General features: G+C 32.1%; 2 protein-coding genes across 2 annotated transcripts; both read right to left on the bottom strand.

The window, feature by feature from the left end:
- Positions 1 to 92: 92 nt before the first annotated feature.
- Positions 93 to 2,454, bottom strand: LOC145312450 (ecdysone receptor-like). The gene is made up of 7 exons (XM_080151706.1): positions 2,388 to 2,454; positions 2,019 to 2,084; positions 1,617 to 1,722; positions 1,249 to 1,321; positions 962 to 1,037; positions 603 to 728; positions 93 to 300 (listed from the first exon to the last, which is right to left on the bottom strand). The coding sequence occupies exons 2-7, from the start codon at positions 2,080 to 2,082 to the stop codon at positions 128 to 130; spliced, it is 618 nt and encodes a 205-aa protein (XP_080007832.1). The 5' UTR covers positions 2,083 to 2,084; positions 2,388 to 2,454; the 3' UTR covers positions 93 to 127.
- A 4,222-nt stretch (positions 2,455 to 6,676) lies between these two features.
- On the bottom strand, positions 6,677 to 18,932 carry LOC145312449 (esterase E4-like). Its single transcript, XM_080151705.1, has 19 exons — positions 18,797 to 18,932; positions 18,252 to 18,327; positions 17,543 to 17,629; positions 17,066 to 17,170; positions 16,686 to 16,736; positions 16,218 to 16,324; positions 15,527 to 15,590; positions 15,110 to 15,219; positions 14,846 to 14,889; positions 14,493 to 14,571; positions 14,041 to 14,147; positions 13,731 to 13,813; positions 13,155 to 13,265; positions 12,430 to 12,619; positions 11,820 to 11,904; positions 11,364 to 11,475; positions 10,468 to 10,600; positions 7,956 to 8,100; positions 6,677 to 7,021 (listed from the first exon to the last, which is right to left on the bottom strand). The coding sequence occupies exons 1-19, from the start codon at positions 18,805 to 18,807 to the stop codon at positions 6,874 to 6,876; spliced, it is 1,848 nt and encodes a 615-aa protein (XP_080007831.1). The 5' UTR covers positions 18,808 to 18,932; the 3' UTR covers positions 6,677 to 6,873.
- Between the last annotated feature and the right edge of the window lie 443 nt (positions 18,933 to 19,375).

The following is a 19,375-nucleotide window of genomic DNA, read 5'->3' as shown; positions in this document are numbered from 1 at the left end:
AAAAAAAATTTGCGGCGCGCTTCGCGCGCCATTTTACCCCCCCCCCAAAACCAAATTACCCCCCCCTTAAAAAAATTTTACCCCCCCCAAAATAAAAAGCTTGGACGCCCCTGAAAAGTATATCAATTTATCTTAAAGTAGGATGGGAAAATATTGGGTTTAGTTGAATAACCGAAGCACGTGGTGGTTGAAATGTTTGGTAATTATTAAAATAATTGAAATTTTCCATCGGAGCTTCATCTTCATCCCCGTCACCATCCAAAGTTATGGGATCTCCAAGTACTCGGTTTCTTGATGTTTCTGAAAAATAATCTAATATCAAAATCATAGGTCTTGTAAACAAATTGGAAAATTTAATGCTGCCTCACAAAAATACGTGTCTGAAATAACAATCAACTATCTTACTTTTTCATAAACTAGTGGCTGTGCCCTCACCTATGAACTCTGTAGATTTAGGGTTATATAGCGGGCTTAGATAATTCCAAGCCTTATTTCCTAAAACTAATAGCATAAAACCATCCCAGGACATATTCCAAGCTTTCCTAAAACGGAGAACTCAGTAGGTTCGGTATTTATTCTATGAATATCAAATAATTAATTACCTTGTATAAAAGAAACTTCAACTATATCTTCATCTTCTTCATTATGATTGTGTATGTTTATGTTTTGTTCTTCGTTGTTGGATCTTAACCTCTCTTGATTTATCACTGATAATATGGTACTCGATGCTAAAAAAAATATTTCATTTGATAAAATAGGTGGCAATTTACACATAAAGACAGACCATCCCTGAAATCTTAAAATGAAGTAGAACAATAACTCTCCTTCTGTCTATTTTTCCCTTCATTCGTTTCCTAGGATATAGCTAAACACATAACTGTTGAGATTAAACCACTTTTTCAGGTTTGCAACACACTATGTAAATGAAGAAATAAAGGCAGTATTTTTAAAAGATCTAAACCTGTTGATATATTTTCTTCAGTTTGATTCTGAAATTTTTGTGTTTTTTCATCCGAATGTTGAATTCTTTCTCCGTCCTTTAAAAAAAATATTTAATTTTTTTGAATATTATTTTGATTTAATTGATGAGTAGCCTCGCTAAAAAAAATAAAATGAGAATAAAGAAATATCATATACACAAAATTCTAAAAAAAGAAATATTTAAAAGAAATGTAATGACTTTTATGTAATATTTTAAAAGAGTAGTAATGCTTATACGGAGGTGATATTAAATAGAAAGAATATTACCTTAAATTTGACAAGTTTAGGGTTCAGGCCAACATTGAGACATTTGTGGTAACGACAAGGAATACACTTAGATCTGAAATTTATAATAACTAACAGAAAATTTCAAATTATTTTTGATTTGTTAATGATTCCAAAGTTGCAAATATTATTTTTTTCGTTATTAAATGTGAAGAAATATTTCATTTTGAAAAATGGCCTTTTTCCCTCAAGCTTTTCCTCTAGTCAATAGAAGCCAGAATTAAAACAAATATTATGCTGTGATTGCTATCAAGTTTTAGAAAACATATCATTACAGCAGTATTTGAAATTATGTTGGGCTGATATTGAACTGAAACAATAAATAAAAATAAAATATAATTTCTACTTACCCTCCCTTGACAGTGATATCACAGTTGCCCTGCAGTTTACACCACTTATTCATACCAGAGCACACGGTCCGACGGAAAAATGATCGACAAGAAAAGCAGCACAACCCTAAGCAAAATTTTACGTTGTACTGTGTTATAATAAAGTATTTTGATTGGGGCTTTGTTGCAGAATTGTTCACATTTAAACTAGATATATCTGGACTTTTACATCAAAACTAATCCAAACTTTTTTCACTGGAAAAATTTATACCAATACAGTATACACCCACCGTTCGCACGCCCCCAACAATAGATTTAAAAAATTCATGAAAATTGCAATGTCCTTTACTACAAGAGTGAGTTTTAAAAGCTAATGATTTTTTTCAAGAAAATAATTAAACTGCAAATATTAAAACGTCCTACCCCCGTAACTGTGGATCTGTGAAGTCAATTGTTTATCACACACTACGCAATGTAGTCCACTCATTTCTAAATTAAAATAATCAGATAAATGATAAAATAACTTGATACAATTTGTTAATAGTTTAATTTAAATCATTTTTAAACTATTAGTTAAAAAAAAATTAACCTATGATTAAAAAAACAATTATGTTAAAATTTTGAGAATTATTTTTAGAATGTTAAAACAAAAATAATAATATAAAAGGCCACACATTTCAATAAAGTAAGGGCAACAATCATATATTAAAATTGACACACCCAATAATCAAAATGTTAAAAGCTTTTAAAAATTGTTTCCAAAAACCATTAAATGTAAAATAAAACACATACCTTTTAATTATAATGAAAGAGTAGGACAACTAAAGCAAACTGAGCCGATTCGCAGTTCAAACAAAGCAAATTTTACATATTTAGAAAAGGATTCTTAAGTATAAAAATTTCCCAGCAGGAAAAGGGTATTAAAATTTCAAATAAACCTGGGCTATATCAAGATAAAAATTTCCACTCCATGCTGAAAATGGACGAGGCTAAAGATATTTATAATCCAAAAGGGAGAGCAATATGATATGGTAAAAAAAAGAGCTTAAAGATAAATATTTGGGAAAGACTTGTACATGAAGGTATACCAATACAAGGGCGCAGAAAAGATAAAGCATAAATCAAAGAAGGGAGACAGTATGCTATATTTTCTACTTTTAGATATTCAACTTTTTTAAGTATTTAAATTGACTTATTTAGATTAAGGGCGTGCCTCATCATAACATCCGATTTAATCCTTTATCTAGGCATGACAAAATCATCTAATACATTTTAAACTACTAGCGGCTTCGCCCCTAGCCTCTTTGCCCCAAGAGGTATAATTACATCTTCTATTACCTACCAAGCTGAAAAAATGCGAATGGATCGCAAACTTTCGTGAATGGCGAATTCGCAAAATTCGTAAAAGAATTGGGGGGGGGGGAGTTATTTTTGGGGGGGTTGGTGGTGTCCCACACACCAAGAAAATAGCCTAAAACCACCACAGGATCAGTAGGTATATTCCCGGAAGAGTAGAATCCAAACGGTTAAGTGGGGATTGAGAGCTTAAGGAACGGACGGACGGACAAAAACGGCACCAATTTGTCTTTAAATTATTATTTGCTAGTTTGATGGGATATTGTCGCGAAAACAGTTGTTAATTGCAAGTAGTAAAGTTCACAATAGTTGGACTAAAATTAGATTCCCATGCTGACTAATCAAAAATTATCGCGAGGGTCAATTTCACCTAATGATAATAAAATCTATTTTTAGAGTTAAAATTATTAGATTCTATTTTAGTAGGGATAAAAGTTGTCATAATAATATAATTTTTTTTGTTGCAAGGAAGTTTATTGGACGATCTTAACATACAAATCTATGAAATAAGAACAATCAAAACATTTATTTTTAAAAGCGTTTAAAAGATAGATATTGATATAGAAAAGTACGAGGAATAATTGTGAGACACTTTTTGATAATCAAAAGTAGGATGTCTGTGAAATATGATAACTCTATTTTAATCTTATTGAAGCATAAATAGCAGGTTTTGGAAGAGACTTTAACAGTTCCTTCTCCATTAAATATATTTATGTATATTATATATAAAGTTATAAACAGGAACCTAGTAATTGTGTCTAACTATTTATCTTTTTGACGTAATACAAATCGAAGCATGAGAGGGGAGGTGGGAAAGGAAACCCCTAAAAAAGAGATGGATTTTTGTTACGTCACAAAAATAAAAAGTTAGACAATATTACTAGGTTCATAAACAGGAACCAGAAAATAATCGACATGGTTATAAAACTAGTCAAATAATTTGGCACATACAATATTTTATGTATTGGTACATATAAATATAAAAAAAACGTTTAACCCTTACAAATCGGGCCCCAATTCCCACCTTAATAGATCGGGGGGGGGGGGGGGGGGGGCTAATTTGACCCCCCCTCTCTATCTCGGCTCCTGTTACAGTTAGAGACATAAATTTTTTTTTCTGGTGGTTCATGTGCATATTTAAAGAAAATACTTTTTCTAGTCATAGCGGTCAGACCGTTCCTTGGCCGCTTTTGAGCGGCCAGCCGCTAAATATTAAAACAGCTGTAGAGCGGCCAATTTTAAAGCTAGGATCACCAAATTTTAGAACAAAAAATTACTTTTTCTGACTATCGCCGAAAAACGGCAAATAACGGAAACCGCCATTTTCGGCGGTTACGACGGTAAAACGGCAGTTGGCGGCGCCAATTAATATTTTTATCTGTTTCTGATCACAATAAAAGACTACATAAAAATTTAGTTGGTCTATAGCTATTTTGAAATTCGGCGGCTGGCCAGCTTACAAACGGCAAAATTACAGGTAAGAAATAGTAAATCGGTCAAAAATCGGTCAAGGAGTGGTCAAACGGTGATGACCTTACTACTCACGAAAGTTTATTATTGCTCGAGGATGTACCACAAAATTTTTAAGGTCTATAGCTGTAATAGAAGCCACGATATACATAATATAAGTCCATATCAAAAGCAGGACATAAAATCGGTCAGGAAGCGGTCAAACGGTCATAACACCACTATTCTCAGATGTTAATTGATATCCCAGTATTCACCAAAAAAAAGTTTAGTTCTCTATCTTGGTGCCACCTAATCGACTTTGACTGAACGCCACGACCGACACAGACCAGATATCCCTTTAAGATAAACTCTTGCCGACGTATAATTACTAAACTTAAAAAGTCATGAAGTCACAACTCTATCTTACCTACAAAAAAATGACATTGAAAAAACTAGAGGGGGGGAGGTCAATTTATCCCCCCCCCCCCACCCCGATCTTTAAGGGTCCCATAAATCCTATTGTACAAAGTAGAAAGTGTTTTAAGTCTGTAATTTAAGATCTTTATAACTATTGAACTAATTGAGTTCTCAATTTTAGGGTATTCTAGCATATGTCCTTTTAGATTATTTTTATTTTAAGATTTAAGTGTAAGTATGGATTTAGGCTAATTTTCTATCTTTCCCTAACCTTTCAAATACAATGCCCCTAGATGTAAGGGGAGCAGTCGCTAGTTTTATTGTATAGTTGCTTGATACCATCTGCATTTCTGTTTAATTTGTTATCTTAAACAGCAGTATTAAACAGATTTTCCACAATTTTCATGGAAGCGTAGGAATAGTTCATGAAGGGTTTTTAGACAATTTGAGTCGAGATAAGGCCTCCGGAAACTAAATTTTGGTTGCTTTGGGACGAATACTAAAACTCCGCTATAAACATAGAATTGTTTTTGTAGTTAGAAAAAATCTTCTGCATAATAACACAACTAACCTATAAATATTAATTATGTAATGTATCTTCATTTTACAATACAATCTAAGAATGATATAAAATTCAAATCAGCAGTCTCTGTAGGCACCGACTAAGCCGCCATGGTACTGCAGTTTACCAACGTTTGAATATTACTAGTTGCTTCTCCACTAGCCTCTAGGGGAGGATGAAAGTGGGAGGTAGGATAGGTAAGATATTCATAAAGCTCACCTGAAAAGTACAACCAAATTTGACTAGTGTCTAACGAAATATTTAGCTTCAGGCAAAAATAAACTTACTACTTTATATAATAGGAGTATATATAAAATAAACTCCAAGAAATTTCAAGAAAATGACAAATACTGCAATTATTATACATTATAATGCCAAATTTTATGATAATAAAGTCCTAAAGTGTCTAAATCAAATTAATTCTCTTAAGATAATCATTGGGATTTTATTTTCAAAATTAAAAAATATGAACGTTTAGAGTTTCTCCTTACATGCTGTAAAACATAAAGAGAAATTTTTGCGGTCTGGCTGCCAATGGCTTGGCGGATGGGGGGATGGGGGGGTAGTAGATCGTTGACCCTGTTCAAAAGTGCTTAATCATTCTTACTCTCTTATTTTCTCAACCTTTTTTTCTAAGAATTGAAAAAAGCGCACACGATTTGGCAATGCGAATTATAATGTCAAAAAATATTGTTATATGTTGTTTATAATGTCGATGTAAATATCAAATATTGTTAAATACTAATCGACATAAGCATTAAGATATGAGTCTAAACAATATATCTTTCATTTTGTTAAAAACTCATGACAAAATCCCTACAAGAAAACCTCATAAAATAAAACAGACAAACGATTATCCATAAACACAAAGTATCAATGCATCCCATGTTAAAAAATATCTAGACGTCTAAAAAATAATTCGAGATTATTCCAAAATAACTAGAATTCTGGACGAATATATTACAATTTAAGGTTTGCTTATAGAGATGCTTAATTATAACATACCGCCTAATCCCTGAAGAACCTTTTTGCGAAAATCAGAAAAAAATATCATAAAAAAGTTTTGTTGAAAAATTAAAATCTATAGGACATTATCAAAATACTTGAATTAACGATTATAGAGCTTCCCGTTGCGGACGAACGACCCGATCCTAATTATTAAAAAGCTTTGCTTTGAAGAAGAGATTTCTTTGATTGGGATGCAGCTCAAGAAGCCGAAGCAACCCCAAAAAAACTCCGGATTTTATCGATGGTTTTGGAGATCCGATTTTTTGGAAGTAAGTGCTATAATTGAACCTTAATGCTGAAAATACTTTATTAAATTTTGTATAAATTTTAAACATCATTTTTTAAAAATATTGGATTAAGTCCAAGAATTACAGAAAAGTCTGATTTGTTAGAGTTTAAAGAAAGTTCACTAACTTTAAAAAAAACTCTAATTCTCAACTTTGACTTTATCCTTATCTTATTTGTACATTCTAATGATATAATTATTTAATGATTGTCAGGAGTAGCCCAGGTCTTGACATAATTTTGTGCCAGTCTGGGGTGGGAATCCAGGATGATATAATCAGTATTGCTAGTTGTCCAGGTTGGCCAGTTAGGTACTCCATCTATCTGATACTCCGCAGGGGTAGGATTACTAAATAAAAAGGATAATGTGAACTCAATGTGTAGAACAACAATATTATATTATTTTTTTGGAACAATTTTTATACTAGTATGGCAACATCTATGAAAGTGCAGCTAAAAAATCAGATAGATAGACGAAAGAACATTAAAAAAAGTAACAATGCTTTTCATATTCAACATTACTTAGAAGTTTGAACAAAAATTTTGTACAGATCTATCCAATAATTAATAGATAAGGGGTGCTTTATATGCCCATTCTTACATTCGATGATTTGATTATAGAGATGCTTCGCTTCTTAGAAATTCATAATCCCAAAAATAAGGGAAAGGATAATCATTTTAAGTAAAAATTTGTACTTAAAAAAGCCAAAAAACCATCAGGGGAAAAATATATTTACGGACTTTCTAGTAATAGAATTGTACATAAATGTTACAATATGCAGTATAATTCAAACTTGTTTAAATTAACAATAAGAGCTATCCATTGTAGCCGGATGGAGGCTAAATGTAGTGAAGCTTTACTTTTTATAAGGAATGATATTGTAAGCTTGTAGCGCTAACAAAGAACATAATTGTCATAGTTTGTGATATGCGTTAGTGAAATATAAAAAAAACGCGACCGTGGCTCAACACGTAGCGCATCCGCGTCATGACTAAACACCTTAAAAATGGTTCCTACTGCTGCTATGGCAGTTACGCCAGATAAATAGTTGGAGTAGGGGGAATGCCTTTGCCAAAAAAAACAGGCGTATCTCATTACCATGCACAGTTATGACTTCTCAGAAAAAGGCCGTGCAGTCAAAGTGTTGGTTGTCTGTTGGATGTTACTTAACCTTATATCCTTAGGTGTTATTATGTTATACAAGCGAATGATGCTCTTGATTTTCTAGATGATCACTTACGAGGCCGGTAAGGTAGTGAAATGTGTCTGTATTGTTTCTTACCCAAATATGACAAAGTTAGCCCAGATGTTTGTAAGCTTGTAGGCCATGTCCCAGTCTGCATCATTGAAATTAAAAATGCCCATAGAGAAGAGATAAACGAGCTCGTCACCATGGGTTACACCACGATCTATTGGGGGCTTCTCATCTGAATATTGGGTCATAATAAATTAATAAAATAAATATGTGTCCCATAGGGAGTAAATAATAGATTCATATTTTTGGTTGTCTTGGACTCTGGGTACTAGAACCTGTGCAGCCTTTCTTATAATGGATAATTTTAAAGACTTTGGGGACAAGTTCAAAGAAAATTTTTCCAAAACTAAATGATAAATGAATATTTACCATATGTATATCACATTTATGCAATAACATGCCCATTGCCAATCCCTAATCATTTGTTGATGTTTGTCGATATAATTTTTTTTTTTTTTTTTTTTTTTTTTTTTTATTATTATGTATTTTATTGATAATTCACAAAAAAGAAAAATTAAATAATAATATAAAAATATACAAGGTTTCATACAGTGAAAATATGATTTTTTTTGAGTTTAAAAGAGGAGTTCGTGGATAGTCCCCTTTGAATAACTTTTAAAATTACAGTTTAAAAATTACAGTTTAATTTTTAGTCAAAAGACATGTCTAGTGATGCCAATGCTGCAGCTAGGTCTTCTTTGCTTAGCTCCATATCGGAGGTTTCATCGTCCGAAAGCAGCGAAGGATCGGGGAAAGTTGACGGGTGGTGTATATGTGATGCTTGAGATGTTGAAAGTGATGAGTCATCTATATTGACGGTACTGGTTGAGGTGCCTGATGTCAAGGTCCGTGTTTGATTACTGGGTGATGATGTGCTGCCTGGTGTTGGGATCATAGTTGAGCAGAATGAGGGGGTGTGATACAGGGTTGGTTTTTTTAAGGCTGTAACCCAGCTGTAGAAAGATTCTGATTCCTTCCTGTTGATGACAGGTAGAGAGGTGACCCGCTTGATGCTGATGGTCTTGAGATAGGAGGATAGGGTGTTCGTGGCTGCTACTGTGGGGTGGACCAGGTCATGGGTGAATGGAACAGGAAGGGTGCGGCCAAAAATTGCCGTTGGGGGGATAAATTCAACTTTCTCTATCTTTAACAGGGGATGAAAAGCCATAAATTTATTTAAATAAAGAATATATTCCCCCGTGGAATCGAAAGGGAAGGAGGGGGTAATAAGGTGGTGAGGGGTTGAACAACAGTTGCGAGAAAAACGAGGCAAAGGACCAAACAGCTTTATTTTACCTTTAAAACCTAACTGTATATCTGAGATAAGATTGCAAGTTTCAGCAATAAGACTATTAATTTGTTTGTCCGTTAAAAATTTTGGGTTTTCCAAATGGTAAACACCATCTTTCTTGAAATGGTTACTTTTGCTAAAAATATGATTTCCCAAAAAGAGTAAAACTAAAGTGTCATTTGAATTGGACGATATTGGTAATTTAATCCCCTTAATATTGTTAAAAAAATCTCCACCTTTACACAAATCAATGACGTCAAAACCCGAGTTAGTTGCAGAATCCTTAATTTTTTCAACATAGTTTTTCAGAATTGAGGTGCCCAAAAGAACAAGTTTTGTTTTAGTTATGGGAGGGGTATTTGTACTACCGGAGAAACCACCCAAGAGGGCGTCAGAGCTTGGGATAGTGAGGGGGGAGGAAGGGGGAGATACGCAACGCAATTGGTTAAAAAGTAAAGGAAGAAAAGTAGATTCTATCAAAGTATTTGGTTTGGTAGAGCCTAAGAAAACTTCACTATCACATTGGATTGTGATTGTTTTGTTATTCTTGATAAAGGAGATGGGGGGGACAGGCAAGATTTTTTTGTCCATACCTAATTCCCTGCAAGCAATTGAGAAAGGTTTCCACATTGAAAATTTGTTTTCCACACCACCCATAAAATCGCCTAAAAATTTTGCTTTTATTACAGACAAAAATTGCTGAATAGTAATGAGGGCGTGCTCAGGGAATCCGTGGGGGTAGGGGGTGACAAACGGGACAACCTCCCATCCCATTTCTGCTTTAACCCACTCAGAAAATTCACCCAATTTAGATAAATATTCAGTGGCCCCAACATTAATTATATAAGAAAGAATGGATATAATTACTTTGCGTTCTTATCAGGGTTTGGGAGCCGGGAGCCGTGGAGCCGCCATATTTTGCTGGAGCCGGAGCCGTAATTTTCGTTAAAAAACGGCTCCGGCTCCAGACTATTTAAATAAAGAGATTTTTTTTATAAATTATAATTTGGTAACTCTGTTTTATCATGTGCAAATGCCCCTATTAAGTTTTTCAAGTCCATTTTTATCAAAAATTGAACTTTTAAAACCTTTAAAAGTCAAAAATAGACGTGGGAAAAAATATGTCGAGTTTTTTTTCTTGATTTTAGGTCGGAGCCGGAGCCGCATCAAAATCAAATGGCTCTAAAACGCTGCATGGTTCTTATCCCATAATTTTTAACTTGCTCCAAATAAAAAAAAACCTATTACTTGGGAAAAGAAAGTTCCAGAGAGAATGATCTCCATAATATTCAAAAGTGTAGAACCAAGAGTCCACATCAGCCAAAACTTGATTCTTCATAAATTCATGGGTAGATGCTTTGATAAAAAATACCCCAACCATCTAAGTAAAAGAATATTATAAAAAATTACTGTATCCACAGTATTTAAAGAATCAGTAATTTATATAAGAATGTGCACAAAATGGAAACCATGTGCGACCTAAGGCCAAAGATGCTGATAAAAGTTTTTTTAGTTTTAAGATATTGGAACTATATTACTGAATTTGTTTAGCTATCTCTCCAAATCATGTATCTTAGTTATTTTACTGTTAATCCTATTGTTACAATAATTATTTATTTATTGTTTCTTGTAATGTAATAAATTCGCACCCCTTCTGCACCTAAACTGTCAAGGGGTAAATAATTTTCTCGTATTCATTCGAATCCGGTGGATAGGAACCGGTTCTCATCCATACTAAAAAACTATGTCTAGTATCGTATTATATCCAGCTTTCCGCGAATATAAAAATGTACAATCATAAGATTAAAACCAGTTTTTTTAGCCCATGCCTTCGGCAACTCGGGGCTAAAAAAACTGGTTTTAATCTTATGATTGTACATTCTATATCCGCGGACAGCAGTTTATAATACGATGCGAGAAATAACTATTACCAAATGAACTTATCCATTACATTCATAAACAATGCATAAGAATCGTCATTAAACAAATCTTACTGACTTCCAATCTTAAAATGTGTGCCCACTGCCCACCAATTGCCTGATATATTTAGATTATCATAAGTTCTTTAATTTTCTGCCATATTCCCTGTATATAACTACCCTTTCACAGCCCAAATTGCGGGCACACCTTGCTCTGATACTTACATTAACCATGCCCTCCATCATATTCTCCCAAACTCCCAAATCTGAATGATCAAAGAATGTATACTCCAACATTTCATATATGTTACCACTCTCATCATCTAAACCAAGGGACCTAGAGAAAAAAATAATTAGTATATTTAGGTATACCTTTATGTAAATAAATTACATGAGGTCCGTCTGTATCTTGCTAAACGCTGAACATATGTGTTTCACTTTTACATTGAGGCTTCCTGTATGTTTTGGAAAGGTTTATAACTATTTTGGAGGAGGATACCTTGTATGATTCCATTTTACAACCGAAATTGAAAGTGGAAGGTTGACTTCTCTTCCCCTTTTATCAAGGGCCTATATGATTCTCTACACAACAAACATTTTGACATACTATTATTGAGATAAATACTGCTGTTAGAACGATGATTGACCTATAGAGTAGCTTCACTATTAAAAATATCTCACTTAAGTAATGTGCTGATAAATCTATGTTCTAGGAAGAAGTTATTTGTCAAGATGTTGTTGGGAACAAAATAGGCGTTATACATCACTAGAAACAACAAAATAAAATATATCTGTTATCAACTACTTTGTATTATACTAACGTCTACGCCCATAGAGGCCTCTAGGGGCAATTGAGGTGGTTGGGCCAATTCCAGAGGTGATGTCTTTTGAGAGGGTTGTTGTACTCTCCCCTAAATTAGTTAAAACCTTTCCTTGACCTATAAGAATCTTCACTGTAAAGTACACCATATCAGCTCAGCAGTTAGCGAGATCTTTTGCTACAGACAAAAAAAATCTTACTACTTTATATATTAGAATAAATGATATGTATATAAAGTACATTTAGACTGTTGTTAACTCGTATTTTTGCTTTGTTTTGTTTCTTTTATTCCCTGCAAGAAATCAATTTTAGAGACTACAGTCCAGCCGTTTACAAGATCTTACCGGACAACTTACACATAACCAACATAATATCATGATTAAATATCACTGATATTTGTATAAACAATGATTAGAAGCGCAATAGACAAACAGAAAGAGTAACTTTGCTACATAAAGTTGAATAACTTACTTCCAAGAACAAAAGAACCTTCATGTTTGTTAGCACCATAGATACCAGGCTTCTTGTTGGTGATTCCATTCTCAATAGCTTGAATCTGGTACTCCAGTGGATGTTGGGTGATAAACTTTTGTGTTCCATGAGTTTGGGCACAGGGGGCTGAACCACCAAATCCCAGTCTTCCTTGTAGACGCTCATTTTGCTAAATTTACATAAAAATTAATCAATTTAAAAAAAAATATTTATCAAAAACTAAATTTTATTATAGACAATTAAGCAGCATCAAAAAATATTTACTAATTTAGCCACAATTTGAAAAGTATCTAAAAATCAGCAGATCAATGTCATTAATATATTTTTTCATGTACAGTACAGGCATACAACCTTTTTAAATTGTATTTTGTGTAGCTCCCCAAAAATTATCACATAGACAAGGATGATAACATGGAATGGACACACATAGAGTATTATAGCAGATGTTCAGTAGTAATTCAAAGAAAAGAAAGAGAAAGTTTGTGCAAAAACTGATGAATAGACAAAGTGAATGAAAATATCTTCTAAAAAGTCGCAAAATTGAAAATGAGACAGAGAAATAAAGAGAGCCTACTACTTCCTCATGCAGAGTGAAAACCCAAAGATTTACTGGAATTTATTCTTTTACTTTTGGAGACAGCCATTATTGGTAAAAATCATAAAAAATTGCCTTATGAATTACTATAAAGAATACCATTACTCACATAGTATTTTTGATGAGCTGTCACTAGATCCTTGGGAGATATTTGGTTTCTCAAACAGGATACCATAGCATTGATATCATCAGTTGGGCATCCAGTTTCAGTTGCTATCTCCTATACAGATTTAAAATTTACAAACAGGATACCATAGCATTGATATCATCTGTTGGGCATCTAGTTTCAGTTGCTATCTCCTATACAGATTTTAAATTTACAAACAGGATACCATAGCATTGATATCATCTGTTGGGCATCTAGTTTCAGTTGATATCTCCTATACAGATTTAAAATTTACAAACATGATGCCATAGCATCAATATCATCAGTTATACATCCAGTTTCAGTTGCTATCAAACACACACAAACTGTATAAGTTTGGATTTGAAATAATGAAAGTAGTAATCAAGGCATAACCTCAGTAAACTAATTCTTGTTTTTGCACATTTTCGTGCTCTGTCTGTTTTGTAAACATTTTTATTTTATTTTAGGTTATTCCTGATTATTTTGGCTCTTGATTAGTTCTAACTATTATCATGACATTGTTCTTTTGATAGATATTCAAAATATTTAGTTTCTTACCTTTGCATGTTTCTCTGGTTCTGAATCAAAAGCCCAACTAGCAAGAGCACTTCCAGATTCAGCAATACTCTGATGGAACAAGGCTGTAAAAAAAACAGTATTACTACTTATGATTGGGTGATGCAAAGTAACCTAAAAATGGTCAAGCTTCATCGATATTTATCACATTAATATTGTGAAGAAAATAATAGGTAGGGGGCGTATCCACCATCTTGTTCTCTGTATTACATCTCCTAAAGCTTGCAAGACCCCCATTTGGTTTTTAGAGTGATGGCAAAACCCTGTGCACGCTACAAGTTGAAATACTTACTATCTGACATGGGAGATATTTTATGATAAGTGACGGAAGCGCTTCCAGCAGATTCTCCCATTATTGTAACTCTGCCAGGGTCTCCGCCAAATGCAGCAATATGATTTCTAAAATAAAGGGGAAATTATCTATAATACAAAGTACAAAGATGTCTGTCATTCTGTCTGTCTATCTGAAGCTTAAAATTTCTGTAATCACTCAACAAATTGGGCTCTACTCTTCAGGGAATATAGCAAATGGTACCGTGGTGGTTTTAAGTTTTTTTCTTTGGGGTATGGATTTAAAAAAAAGGTTAGGAAACCTCTATTTCCCTGTAGGGGCGAAGCCCCAAAAGACTAAAGGCAAAAATCTTAAACATTGAAAAAAAAAAAAAATAAGAAAAATAAAGATCTAATAAACCTATATCTATAAAATTAACAATCTTTATTTAAATAAATTATAAATGTACTTACTGAACCCATTCTAAACCAAGTACTTGATCAAGCATAGCCATGTTGCCAGATATTTCATTGTGGGGTAAACACATAAATCCTATACAAAAATAGAAAAAAAGTATTCTTCTTTTTTTAAGTAACAATGATATTGATAGTTTGTGATTGACTAACAAAACTGATATTTTCCACCTGACCAATGAATTTTATAACTCAATTAGTCAGTTAGACTATCAAAAAAGCTAAACAAAACAAAGAATTAAATACTATTGAAGAAATGAGATTTCAGATGCTTCTAGAGAAATATTGTTGAACATTATTACAAATATTCCGAGACAATGTTCGTTTGGAATCGATTAGAAAAAAAACCTTACCAAGAGGACCAAGTCTGTATTGAATCTCCACAAGAACCATGTCTCTAAATATATTAAACATTGTGATTCCAACCTTTTAGGTCAGTCTCATAAGAAACATTAATAATTAGAAATGATTGACGATATCTTTCTAATATGTCTGTCTAAGTTTGTTGCAACTGTAAATTCTATTTTCATTCATGTTTGACAAATAAAGAAATATGTACGAAAAAACGTAAACAAATAATTCAGTTTAAAACGCCTTGAGTCTTTTAAACAAATTACCTTTCCAGCAGCTTTTTAGGACCAGCCGCCACATATCCGCCAAGCATAAAAGCTCCACCATGGAAGTAAACCATAACTGGAAGATTGGGGTTATTTCCATCTCTAGGCAGCTAAAAATAGCATTTTTATTAAAAAAAAAACAACTTAAAGTTCTTTTTACAATTATAACTTCAATTAAAAAATACAATACATATTTTCAGATTATTAAAAACTGAGTTTTGATTAACCACTAGACTGTGAAGCAAGAAACAAAACTTCCCACATAAATTTGTAAGACACAGTGGCTGGCAATTTTATTGAATATAGTAAATTAATTTTGCATTTAATCTCGATTATTTTAGTGATTTGAAATAAAAATTTAAGTTTTAGCAGTATAGTTTTTATATATTTTTAATAAAAACTTAATTTAAAAATTACCTGGGGAGTAAAGACAGCAAGGGAGAGGCAATCTTCTGAGCCAACAGTCTCCAATAAAGCACGACTTAATATAAATAGAAAATAACAAGGACGATTACGTTCAACAATAGGAAAAATGTTTTAGTTCATAGGCAAAATATACGGTCAGCCATTGATAATGTTAAAGTAAGTCATAGAAAACATAATGAAACAGAAAACAATGTTGGAAAAAATAGAATAAGGAAGAAGATATAATATTCTAACACATATCAGAGGTATAGCTTTCTGTACACATATGTTTATTTCTGGAATAATCAGCCCTAGTTCTATTATAAGCGCTACAAGAGAAGCACCTCTGTGATCAAGTCTCAAAATGTATTAAGTATGATCATAAGTAATCTTGTTATGATTTCTAAATAATTTTCAATATAAATTTCTTTTTTTACTCTACATTTGTAATTTTTTGAGAATTGCTTGATGTTGTCATATCTTTTTTTACAATAACTTCTCCAAAAGCCGTGTATGTATGTAGACAGAGTTGTAAGGCTGGTTAATCGGCATATACAGATTCCTTTCTGTGATTGTCAATTTATCATGTAATCGTAATGACCATATCATGCTGAAGCTATTTTATGTAGAGGCAAGTGCTGAAACAAATTAACATCTCAAATGTCAAAGATTACTTGTTACTATCTAATTAATATATACTTACTCCTTGGGTATAGAATCAGGGTACATCTGCTCTACAAGAGCCAGGTATGGATTCATAAAAACTTCACCAGTCTTTTCACTAGAGCTTGTCCCTGGTTGCATGCACATCTAAAGGTTTTAAACATTGTCTTTATTCTTTTTTAAGGATCAAATTCAACAAGGTTATGGACAAATTTTCATATATTTGAAAAATCTTTATGTGGATTGTGGAACAGGTTTAAATAGCAAGGACAATGTGACATGAAATAGTTAGTCTGGATCAATCTGTTTAAGAAGCATATTTAAATAATTTGTGTGTTTTATAGGGAGAGCTAATGGCATATTTGCTCAGTTTTCTTAATAATGCAAGTAGTTGACATTTAAAAGAAACAAGCATGACAACAATTATTAAATCCCTAATTATAGAAAAGCTTCGCTTTTAAAAGATAAAACTAAAAGCTTTACAATATCACCAACTAAACATAATTACCTTATTCAATACATTAAAGGAATAACTGAGATAAGAGGCATCAAAAGCATCCTAGGAAACAAAAAGAAAAATATTCAAATAATAAATAAAAAGACAAAAATTAATAAAATTGTTATTTTTTAGGTAGCACTAATCTTTTTTTATGATAAAGATTTGTATTTTTATGTCCAGCTGTTCACTTTGGGACAAAATAGGGGATTAATGTTAGGGCTTTCAATGAATTCCAAGTTTATGCTTCAACTTTAAATTTTTGAATTTCAGGTTGTTTAAACATGATTATTAAGCAGCAAAAGTGTTGATTTAGTGGAAAATGTACTATTCTTATAAATTAACTTTTTCATTTTAATATGATTTTATACTAACTAAGATTCACTACTTACCCTACCATCGTTAAGAGGTGCTTTGGGTACAGGAGGTTGAAATCTGTTTACCCCCTCAGTGCTCTCTGCAAAGGGAATACCCCAAAATCCAAAAATATCTCGACCCTGTAAGAAGTACAGTAATTATATTTATTTTTAAGTAAAGCCCACAGAACTTTATATAGGGATAATTTCTTTGAATTTATATCAAAAGCTTAGTCTAGGAATATGAATGTTTTTTTTGGGATCGTCAAGCATGATTTTCCATAAAATCAATTATTTCAGTCTAGTAGCAGCAACCTATACCCTAGAGTAAAAAACTGTTTGCTAAAACAGTTTTACAATAATAAAAAACAGTGTCTAATATGAAGACAAGCAATATAACTTATGAACCTTGATTATTATTTATTTTACTTGAAAATCCATTAAAAAAATATCCAATGTTTTGATTATTATTTAATTTACTTCAAAATCCATTAAAAAAATATAAAATGTTACCGTCCAATCACTCTCTTTTTTAGTTCCTTGTAATTTTCCAACCCCAGGTACAGTTACACAGGGGCCAGTCAGACAATCAAATATATCCTAAAATAGTTTATATCTATGAAACAAACTAAAAACTTTTAAAGGAACGAATTATCATTTTAAAGTCTTAACAAATATTCGTATATGTATATATTTCGCAATTCATTTTAAAAATGCAGGATGTGGACATATTTAAATTTTAAGACTTTTTGTATAGAAATGCCCCACGTACAACCTTGTACCTAATCGGCCCAGGAACCATTTGACACAGTTAAAGCTGCAATCTGTGAAATTTAATCCCTCTATTGTTAAGTTCAGCCAATTAACTCACTTTTTCTCTATTGAATTTAATGTTATATGTACATAACATTTCAACAGACAAACATAGATAGACTAGATGCTCATTGGAATGAGTAATCATAGCAAAACTTTTTGCCCCAAAGCGTTCCTTAGGGACCGACAGATGGAGTATTAAAAATATAGAGTAGGTTCGCTGCTAGAACTAAAAAGAATGAGGCAGTAAATATTAAAATAAAAACTGTTTGTTTGTGATAAAGATGAAGTACTATGAATGTGAATACATGAAGTTGTTATTTAGGTAATTATTTAACCAATAGAACTAATATTTTCTACAAATATAAACGTGAGTAGTAATTACGTTATTTTTACTTGTTGTTTTTACCTTATCTGTAGAATTATGATTCCGAGCACATGTATTGCAGATAATAGCCAGAAGGCTTACTAACACAAACACACTCCTACATATAAAAATATATGAAATTATAACATCTTTAGGCGATACATATCTGGTCTCGATTGGATTTAAATATTTTTAAGAGATATAATAGTTCAATGGGTTCATTACTTTTTTACAACGAACAATAATGTAATCACTGCATTTTTTTGGCAATATGGTTTATACTATGAATTTTTCATATAAGATAAATCTACTTGCATTACTAAAATTGTAATATCAAACAAACCAACATATTGCCAGAAACATAGTGACTGTAATTTTGCTATTTATAGAAATGACATTACCACAAATATACAATTAAGTGTGTAAAAAATTTTGAGAATAAAAAAAATTTCACCACCCTTCAGTGAAGAAGAATGTTGGAATAATATAATTTTTTTGATTTAATTTAACGAAAAAAATGTATATGATAAGCATATAGATAAAAACAGACTTTTGGAATAAAAAAATCATTTAAAGTTTAAACTCGCCTGTGAAGCATTTTTCTTCGGATGAAAGATAAAAAACTTGAGTCTATCTGTCTGTGTCTTAACTTTTTATATGACTTCTTATCTTCTACTTTATACGTTTGTTATTGTTTATCCATTTTTCTGCAGCTACTCCATACTATATTACATACATGATACACAAGAAATTTACATTTAAATATCAAATATATTACCTCGTCCTACTAATAAATATGGCTATCGTCCCATTGTAAAGTTTAGGAGCTTCATATTTATGAACTATATCATCCTTGTTAGTATTGATGTTGCAAAACATTGGCAATATTACAATAATAAGACGTCATTACGTGTATATTTCATATATCTTTTAAACATTTATTAAATATAAAAATGTTGGTATGTTTAAAAATGATATATATTATATTATATTATGTGCTTTTTTTTCTCTTTCACCTTTAAGTAGCTTCTCTATAATTAACTTTTTCTGTCCGTCAGTCTATAACTCTATGGGAGAAATGAAATTTACTCAGCTGCCATCGAAACTAGACCTCTGATTTTTCTTGTCAACATTCTCATTACTGGGGTATATTTAAGAATAAAACC

Source organism: Acartia tonsa, chromosome 2, assembly GCF_053477335.1.
Source record: "Acartia tonsa isolate MP-2025a chromosome 2, ASM5347733v1, whole genome shotgun sequence".
Taxonomy (NCBI): Eukaryota; Metazoa; Arthropoda; class Copepoda; order Calanoida; family Acartiidae; genus Acartia; species Acartia tonsa.
Note: the sequence above shows the minus strand (reverse complement) of the source record. Positions and strands in the feature narration are given on the sequence as shown.

Excerpts from the sequence above, each read along its gene's own strand:
- LOC145312450 (XM_080151706.1), bottom strand. The coding sequence starts at position 2,082 with ATGAGTGGACTACATTGCGTAGTGTGTGATAAACAATTGACTTCACAG. Across the intron at positions 1,038-1,248 it reads CTAAACTTGTCAAATTTAAG|GACGGAGAAAGAATTCAACA; the intron begins GTAATATTCTTT and ends TTTTTTTTAAAG. Across the intron at positions 301-602 it reads TGAAGTTTCTTTTATACAAG|AAACATCAAGAAACCGAGTA; the intron begins GTAATTAATTAT and ends ATTATTTTTCAG.
- LOC145312449 (XM_080151705.1), bottom strand. Across the intron at positions 17,171-17,542 it reads AAAAAGAGAGTGATTGGACG|GGTCGAGATATTTTTGGATT; the intron begins GTAACATTTTAT and ends TACTTCTTACAG. Across the intron at positions 12,620-13,154 it reads CAGCTCATCAAAAATACTAT|CAAAATGAGCGTCTACAAGG; the intron begins GTGAGTAATGGT and ends ATGTAAATTTAG.